The sequence below is a fragment of the Poeciliopsis prolifica genome, unplaced genomic scaffold (genome assembly GCF_027474105.1).
Source record: "Poeciliopsis prolifica strain line A6 unplaced genomic scaffold, Auburn_PproV2 SCAFFOLD005, whole genome shotgun sequence".
Classification (NCBI taxonomy): Eukaryota; Metazoa; Chordata; class Actinopteri; order Cyprinodontiformes; family Poeciliidae; genus Poeciliopsis; species Poeciliopsis prolifica.
In genome coordinates this window covers 8449082-8458481 of record NW_026562380.1, presented here as the reverse complement: position 1 = coordinate 8458481, position 9400 = coordinate 8449082, and the positions used below count along the sequence as shown (strand labels likewise).

At 40.2% G+C, this 9400-nt stretch overlaps 1 protein-coding gene across 1 annotated transcript; it reads right to left on the bottom strand.

Annotated features, from left to right (window-relative positions):
* Window positions 1-1161: 1161 nt before the first annotated feature.
* drgx (dorsal root ganglia homeobox) lies at window positions 1162-8205 on the bottom strand. The gene is made up of 7 exons (XM_055030180.1): window positions 8112-8205; window positions 7899-7978; window positions 7003-7103; window positions 6296-6397; window positions 3281-3453; window positions 2847-2959; window positions 1162-2750 (listed from the first exon to the last, which is right to left on the bottom strand). The coding sequence occupies exons 2-7, from the start codon at window positions 7954-7956 to the stop codon at window positions 2377-2379; spliced, it is 921 nt and encodes a 306-aa protein (XP_054886155.1). The 5' UTR covers window positions 7957-7978; window positions 8112-8205; the 3' UTR covers window positions 1162-2376.
* Between the last annotated feature and the right edge of the window lie 1195 nt (window positions 8206-9400).

Genomic DNA, 9400 nt, shown 5'->3' with positions numbered 1-9400 from the left:
CTCCTCCCTGGGCTGAGTCAGGAGAAAGGGAGAGCTGTGGTTATGTGGCAGACAGTAGACAGGCACATTACTCGCTGCATTAAGATGTGCTTTGTTTGTATAATCTCCATTCAGACATGAACTCCACTGATTCTAATTGATTGTGTTATTGATCAGCTCTGTTGCAGGAATTAAAAGCAGAGATGATGTGTTTGGGCCTTCAGAGGAATAGGCCTGACTGTGAGTACGGAGTTATGTCTAACTTTAAATTTTGTGCAAAGATTTGCTGGGTCTTCTCGAGTGTGCGGTGTCTCTGTTTGTAGATGCAGATGGTTGCGTGAGCACATTTTACTGCTTCTTTGCGCGACAAAAAAAAAAAAAAACTATTTCATTACTGCAACAAAAGAAGCCCATTAACTGCAATGTAAGAACAGAGTTCAGCTGCTGTCCCCCAGCATTCACAGTGTTTGTCTGCTTTTCTGGACGCTCTCCAGCTAATTTGATATAACAATGCTCGGCAAAACATCCCCAGGACTTTTTTTTTTTAGGTGACGGAGAATTATCAATGATGCCACATGCACAAGCTGAATGTCAACAACCAACTTGACTTGTTTATGAAATATTAAAGTGGTGAATTATGGGAACCATGCAGAACTTAATGATGATCGGAGTCATTATGACTCCAGCTTCCTTTGTTTTGGCAAATGATTAAATTCCACAGCTACTGTAGTCAATTTTGGGGAGATTGAATGTGTTTTTGGTGCCTTTTGTATGAGGTCTGCTATCCAATCTGCCACATTGTGAAGTGAAGCTGATTTAATGTGTTATCGTTAGCTGCCATGTCACTCGGCTTAACACGGTGGCTCTCCCATTGACTTGAAACAAAACCATTATGTCAGAACAAGATGTTTTCAGTGAATCCAGTAGAGTACCTGCGACAGAAACCAAACATGCACTGATAGGCATCTCATGTTTAAAACTTTAGTTTTTTTTTCAAACTAATCAAGCATTTTTTTTCTGTTATTTGATGCTTCGGTAAAATGAAAATCTTACTGAATCTTAAAATCCGGTACATGAATGCATCACTTTATTGTTATAGCTGTAAGATATTTACAACATGCACACACAATGGAGTTATAATAATTATAATAATAATAATAATAATAATGAACTGAGAATTGTGAGTGCTCTGTGTACAATCTGGTACGACTTCTGACATTATCTCCCTCTACCATGTCACGGGTGGGGGTGTCTCCTCATCAATTATTGAACTGGTACTTCATGGTAATACATAATTTCCCATCAATTATTCACGATAATGTGTGTGTAGTTTACTTAATTGTGTTATTGACTATCAAAAGTAATTTCCTGGAAATCCTCAAGGACGCAAATTGAATCAGGCAAACTACTGGCCGTTGTGCTCTGCAGTTAAGTATAATCAGTCAGATCAGCTGACCCCGTTATTCAAGAGACGGGAAAAAGAGAAGGTGACAAACATGGACAGAAATTTTAAATTCAACATAATTAACAGAATGAACTTTTTTTCTTTCTTTTTTTTAATGGATGGAATTTATTTAAAAAAATGTTTAGTAGCAGGAACAGAGAGCGTTCCTAAAAGTAAATAAATGATAAGCGTCCTCTCCCAGCTTTAAGAGTGGCTCATAAATAATTTATCAGAACAGATGGCTGGAGCAAGAGGCAACAGGAGAGGAACATGAGTGACTACATCTTTAATTGTTTTAAAGAACATGTCACAACAGGACTAGTGTGTTCCCTGTCTGCTGCCACTACAGATGTGCTAACAGAGAGCAAGGGATAACTGAATCCACACACTGACAATGTCAATTACTTTTTCTTTTTTTACAAGGAGCACAGCTGATTATTACTAAAGTGCACTTTCACTTTAAATTCATTTTAAAAAAATCAATGGAGTTCATTGTTTTGTCTCACTACTGACTTAAAAAACAATCATCAGTCCCACCATCATTTTATCTTTATAAAATGATACACTCTTCATGCACTGACATTCCAAATGTTAAGAACTGTCCCCACAGGATTATTTAAATTCACATTATCAAATAGGCCTCTGCTTCATACATACCGTTCTATGTTATAGATAATATAGCCCAAGAGTGCATGTAGATGGCTAAAGGTTAAAAAACACAGTTTTGTCTTTTCAAGCGCAATAACCCAGTTATTCAGCGTTTCTCACAAGGATACTTTACAATCAAATAAATACATTTATGTTTGCATCCATACAAAATGTCTGTCCCAGAATTTTTCTGGAGTCAGCCAGTAGTTGTGCTTTTGTTGCTCAGTTTGGAGCAGAAAAGAAAAAGAATAAAGGAGGCAAAAAATCACAGATTATCAGCAACATCCACGTTTGTGTCCAGCTCCTCACTTCTTTTCCAGAGGTTCCTTGGAGCAGTGAGGATGTTTGTCGGGACTACCGCTCAGGATTGGAACTTTAGTAGCTGTGCCAGGACTGGAGCTGTCTCCCCCTCTCAGGCCGCCGCCGGGCACCTCGATGGCGGGTCCCACAGAGGGCCGGACCACCCCGGCCGAGCCCACACCAGAGAGGACCCCCACGCTGGCTCCTGGTGTGGCTGCGGCTCCGAGCAGGTTGGCGGATTGCAGCACGGCCTCTGAATGCTCGCGGGCCTTCATGCGGAGGGCGGCGACGCTGGCTGTGCGGTTTCCCTGACAGCCATAGGGAGGCAGGAAGGACAAGCCCATGGGGTCAGAGACGCAGCAGGAGCACAAACCATTCCCTGAAAAATAATAATAATAAGAGGAATGTTAAATTCATAATGAGTTGATAAATGCAATAATAGGATCATCAGATGGGTAATGAGAATCATATTCACCTTTGAGCGTAGCGACATGTGAGAGGGCCTGGGCGTAGGTGGCAGAGTTGAGGAGCGTGCCTGGAATACATGATGGAAAAAATGGACCACCTGGACCCACCGTCCTGTTGATGCTGGAGACAAGAGACAAACTGCACCTCAATAATACATTGAAGACTATATGTTTATTATAAAAATGAACAACGTCTTAACAATTAATATGATTTTTAACTATTTGACATCAAGGCATAATTTATTGTCTATAACAGGGTAAATGTTACTTACACTACCTCATGTAGTTGCAAAAACTAGACCAACCACATATATACAAAAACAAATTCAAAATAAAACTTTAAAAGACTGGTTGAAGAAAACAGTGAGGGTCCATCAGAGATACCCATTCTGATTACAAATCTCCAGCCGTTTTCACAACATTTCTGTGTGTCTTCCTTTACCTCTGCTGTAACTCCAGAGGTTCTTTCTGTTTCCTGCCGTGGTCCACCGGAGACTGAGAGTTGATGCTGCGAGACGGAGGGGTGCCATCGCTCAGCGGCTCCTTCCCTGCTTCAGGTTCTGAACCCCCTCGCTCTGTTTTCCTCCACTTTGCTCTGCGGTTCTGAAACCAAACCTGGAAACCAGTAAAGCATTAGATATTTTAAGGCTTTTGTCCATATTGACTGAGCATATCTAACTTCCCTTCACAGAAATGCATATATATTGTGGATTCCCAAATATAATAGATTTAAAAAAACATGCAATCATGTAATGAGTTATAAAATATTGTTCATTCTCTATCAAACTCACTTAAATAAAACTCCAAGAATATGCACTTTAGTTCAGTTTGCATAATCATCAGTTTCTCAATTTAAATTAATTTAAAATCAAGTTCAAGAAGGGAGGAGATATTAGGAACATCCAATTTTATAATATGCGTCTTTAAGACACTGACAGACATTGCTGTCTTCGGCAGGTGTGATGTCAACTGTGAGGAACAAAAAAACAGTGATTCTTTTTTGTTAATTAATTCTTAACATTAATTTTAAAATAATAGCCAAATAATTTGGATCCAAATCTATCCAGATACGGACAAAACCAGATTTCTCTGACAAATACTGCCCGATAAAGAAATGGGCCTGAAGAATTAAAAACAAGAGAAAGTTACATCATAAAAACTGAATAATTTTTTAAAAAACATTTTGAATTTGAAATATCACACCAAATTCTCTCTTTTGTGCATCATACCTGATAGCAAAAAAATAAAAATTCCATGGACTAAAAAGCTCATGGCAGAAGTTCACTGTAAACAAAAAAAACATATTTGACCAATAAAAATGCATGTATACGTAAAACATAACAACTGATGCTTTAAGGAAAATATTTTATTTTTGAACTAGTAATGTATAACTGTATTAAAGAGTCATTTAAATAATAACAAAAATTTTTAACATTGCTTAACCTGCTCCATATGAAAAGCAGAACTGTGTAATTTATAAACTCTCTTTCTCTTACAAGGTTCATGTGGCTATCTTGGATTCAGTACTACAGATTTATTTTTTTTTAAAGGATCATTTTTGTCAAGTAGAGGGTTTAATAAATGTGTGCATCAAAAATTATACATCTGGCATCATAGAGTTTTAAAAGGCTAATAGCACAACATTGTTAGGCAACACACAAAGAGAAGGGAACAACACTCGACTGCATGTCTCTTTAAATATGTGATCACAACTTTCTAGTCTCTTTTTTTAGTTGGTCTTTTAGTAAAAGCATTTTCACATCCAAAGTTTATATATAGTTGGAAACCTTCAACATGACCAAGTTTGGACACGTATATACGACAAATCCTTACTTCTCCTAACTTTTCTAGTTAATTTTAAAATACAAGTAGCTTTACAAGTAGTTTTAGAAGAAATTTGATCATGAGGCATATGCCCCAGTAAACTGGGTTTGACATACATGTGATTATGACTGTGTGTCTTCATGCTGCTCCTGTCAAGTATAATATTGAGTTTTGTAATCAGAAAAGCTGAATCAGATGAGCTCAGTCGGTATGAAGTAGGTGTCTGAACCCACCCAGTGCTCTAATTTCCCACCTTCCCCTAATTCATCCCCCAAAAAAACTTCACGGTCCACACAGCAAAGAACACATATAGCCAAGTTCTTGGGATCTTAATCGACTGAAGGTCAGTGCCTATAACAACATTTAATTGAGCAATTTTTCATTATCATATTTTAATGACTTCCCACTGACAGTTGTGCTGCCCGAGAGAGAGGCAGCTATGATGAAGTCGTTTATTTCCCTATTTAGTGATTGTTTGACAACATCAGATTCGATTAGGACTTGGTTCTAGCAGGCATTAATCATGATGTGTGAATGGAGGTTAGAGTCTGCGTGAATGCGCTCTGCATCCTCCCCATTGTGGCGGAGGGTGTAAATGATGTCAACAGCCAAACAAAACGCATGCATTCATTCTGTGGAGAAAGGCACAACATTTTCGTGGCAGGACAACAATACATCCAATGGACTTATCTCACCCCTGCACCTTCCAGCTAGAAGTCGCGCCCCCCTCCCCCTCTACCCCCTACACGCACCCATCTCTGAATGGGCTATAATTGCTCCATTAATCTCAATTTGCTGCGTGCTCTTAATGCGGGGGAGGGCCCATTGACACTTTACAAAAAGGAGAGGAGGGCAACAACACTACAAGAGAAAGGAAATTTATTTTCTAATAATAATGTAAGTTTAATATCCCCTGCATAGTGCGGTGGATTCATGTTCAGATTTAATAATAGGAATGCGGTAATCGGATTAGGAGGGGGAATAATTTGTTTACAATCCCTAATTTACAGCGCTGGATTCCATTATCAAGCCCCGCCATTGGGTTTAAGCGATAGTAAAGATGACCCTGGGGAACAAAAAGCCAAACTATTATATTTCCTACAATTAGATCTGCTGCGCACAACAAAACCCAAAAGCAAATCTGGAATGCGGGGAAATTACATACAGGACGCCTAACTTAATTACATCTGGCCAAGTTTATAACGGCGCACATGTGCAGGACAGGAGCCGAATATCAATTGTTACATTTTGAGTCGTGAGTGTGAGACAGAGTCAGAGAGAGTTTGTGGGGAATCTGACTTTTTGTCCACTCTTAAAAAATAAAAAAATAAAAAAGAGAGAGAGGAAAGAAAAACAAACAAAAAAAAAAAAAAAAAAAACAGTGTGAGCGTCACCGAATCTGCACGGATGATGATGTGTTCCTGCCTCAGCAGACGCGGACAAATTAGTGCCGAACATCATCGCTGCTTAATTATGAATGACCGATTAATCAAGCTAATCTAATATTCACCATTACGTTGATGTTATTAAAGTGTATTGCTGGGATGACAGAGTGGCTTCCTTCATCCCCCCACTCGCCAGTCTGGTCAAACTGTGTCCGGTGACAGGACACGGCGGCCTGCATGCGGCTCACCTGCACCCTGGCCTCGGTCAGGTTGATTTTCATCGCCAGCTCCTCCCGGGTGAAGACATCCGGGTAGTGAGTCTGTGCAAAGACAGCCTCCAAAGCCTCAAGCTGCATCAGGGACAAAAAATAAGGTTGGACACAACTTTCAGTTCAATATTATACAACTAATTTAATGTCCATTATGTTTGTTTGTTTGTTTGTTTCTTTCTCCTTCTCTTCTTTCTCTTTCTTATCTTTCTCTTTTTCTTTCTTTTTTTCTCTTTCTCTTTTTTTTCTTTTTTTCCTTCCTTCTTTCTCTTTTCTTTCTTTCTCTTTTCTCTTTTTCTTTCTCTCTTTTTAAAAAGCTCAAACTTTTAACCGTCTACTTTATCGATCAATCTAAAACTGAATATGCAATAAAGAGTCACGGAAATGGGTTTGTTTTTATCTGATCAGCTTGAACCGTTGAAAGACCCTCAACTTTATTCATGTCAAGGTTGAAACTCCAGTTTTAAAACTTTGCCAACTTTTCATCGACTTTTGCGTCGCAGCGAATTTTATTTTTCTTTGCTCGTATTTGCCCTGCAGCCGTCCACTCTGTCGCAGATTTGTCCTCATATCTTCTAAAAAGAGAGAGAGAGAGAGAGAGAGAGAGAGAGAGAGAGAGAGAGAGAGAGAGAGAGAGAGAGAGAGAGAGAGAGAGAGAGAGAGAGAGAGAAAGAAAAAAAAGTTACCTGTTGTAAGGTGAATGTTGTTCTGTTTCTGCGTTGCTTCCTCCGCAAAAAACCATCGTCGAAATCAGTCGGGGCGTGGTTTCCAAAACCGCCGGAATTAACTGAAATCATAAAATACGATAAAACAATAAATAACAGAAACAGATGATTAGCATTTTTCATTTTATAAATGTTAGAAACTAGTTTTGTAATTCAGCTTTGTGTGTGTTTTATTTTATTTTTTTTTTTTCACTTTTTTAAAGCAGATGAGGTGGGAATTTTGAACTAGTACATTTGTTTTTAATTAAACAATAATAATAATTTTAAAAAATATATGATAAGGCTCCCAAAAATTGGCCAACTGCTCATATTGTGTTTCCATTTGTTTCATGAAACATTGATGCGGAGAGTCTAAAGGGAACCATGACGGACTAAGAGCCATGACACTCAACATCTGTGCCCGGGACAAAGCGGGCCCCACTGCCCCGGGGCCAAACCACCAGCGCTTCTCACTAACCCAGCCAACAAACTGCCACAAGCAGAGAGGGACAATCCCGCTTAACCCTTTATATCCACCTTTGGATTTATGACAAACACAACGCAGCCTGCATTTTATTTATTTATTTATTTCATTTGAAATATTATTGTTATTTTTAAATAAAGCAAACGATTTGAATTAGTTTATGAAGGGGAATTAAATCCACTGGAAACAGCAGCGACAGTAATAACGCTTTTGCAACATTTATTTAGATGATGGAAAGAATAGAAGAAAAAAAATAAGGCGGCCTGCTAGGAACAGATTGGGCGCACAGGCGCTCAATAAAACTTCATTAGTGGAAATATTTTAGAGCAGCTCACACTTTGGATGAAATCGACAAGAGAAGGGTGGGGGGCGGGGGGTACGGGGAGAAACTCACGCGTGTTGGAGCGACAACACTCTCCGTCAAGTTGAGGCGGGCAGTGAAAGTAGAACATCCTTGATGGCGAACCTCGGAACCTGGAACACAGAGAAAAAAGTTTCAGCCTCTTCCCAACCCAGACGTCCTCAGTGCTATATCACTGTGATCTTGCGGCAGATTAAAACAAAACGGAGGAGACGGATTCAGAGCTGAAACCTGAACGCATCCTACCTGCAAGTGAGGATGCTGATGAGAGTGAGTTTGCGCTCTGGAGAGAGAGAGAGGCGGCTGATGCTGCGCTCCCACTGACTCTCTGCTTGGGAGTGTCCAGATCCCTCCTGCTCTCTCCTCTCTTTCTCCAACACACACACACGCACGCACACACACACACGCACACACACTCTCTCTCTTTCGCTCTCTCTCTCTCTGGGAGTGTCCAGATGTCTCTATAACTGTATAACTGTCTACAGAGTGTTAAGGCTTTCAGCTAGTGTCGCAGAATCTCACGCCTAATTGGTCCTAATCGGATTATCACGGCTTTGTCTCTCTCACCCTGAACCCCTGGTGTGTGTGTGTGTGTGTGTGTGTGTGTGTGTGTGTGTGTGTGTGTGTGTGTGTGTGTGTGTGTGTGTGTGTGTGTGTGTGTGTGTGTGTGTGTTGTGTGTGTGTGTGTGTGTGTGTGTGTGTGTGTGTGTGTGTTTATGTTGTGTGTGGAAAGGCTGAAATAAAGGAAGAGGAATAGGAAGCGGGGAGACATGCCCAAGGTGCCTAAAAAAATTCATCACAAGTGATTGTTATTTCAGAGTCAGGCATATTCCCTAACCATAAACATCCGCACATACCCGCTGCACTTTTTATTTGGTTCTTTCATATATTAAAAAAAGGAGGATGACTGCTTTTGGGTTTTAGATTGACTGTCGGGCGGGTTAATTGCTCGTCAGGGTGTGTTAGGGGGTCCACTTTACAAGGGCTTGCGCATGTAGAGCACTCACAAGGCCAAATTTTTGATTTTGTTCACAGCAAGGGGTCCCGCGATTTATTTCGCTTCCTCAGATAAATGATCTGCTGCGGGACCCTTTCAATTAGTTTTAAAGCGCTTCTGGGACGGCAGAGCGCAGACGCCATGCGTCTCTGAGGTGGAGACAAAATGAGGCTTCGAGAAGCAGCTGAAATTTAGAAGAGGAGTGCGGGATTGGACTAAACCACATAAAGTGCAGAAAATCCCGTCTAATGGCGCGTAATTGGTTCTGTAATATCATTACAGGCGGATAATGGCCAGTTACAGGGCCCCGCGCTATTAAGGGTTTCCCTGGCGTGCAGCGTTTATGTTATTAAAGGGGGAATATAATGATATTTTAGTTATTAAATGCGCGTAATTAATTTATGCACCACTGAAAATAAAGTTGTTATTATGACCTCGGTGAAGTGCGTGGAGAAAATTGAAATCAAATAAGAGTTGATAACTTTAACCCAACATTTGGTCTAGACTATACTCTGACAGAAGCGCAGGCCTGAATGCG

Coding starts and splice junctions, on each gene's coding strand:
- drgx (XM_055030180.1), bottom strand. CDS start 7,956: ATGTTCTACTTTCACTGCCCGCCTCAACTTGACGGAGAGTGTTGTCGC. Junction 6,398..7,002: donor CAACATTCACCTTACAACAG/GTAACTTTTTTT, acceptor TCCCTGATGCAG/CTTGAGGCTTTGGAGGCTGT. Junction 2,751..2,846: donor ACATGTCGCTACGCTCAAAG/GTGAATATGATT, acceptor ATTATTTTTCAG/GGAATGGTTTGTGCTCCTGC.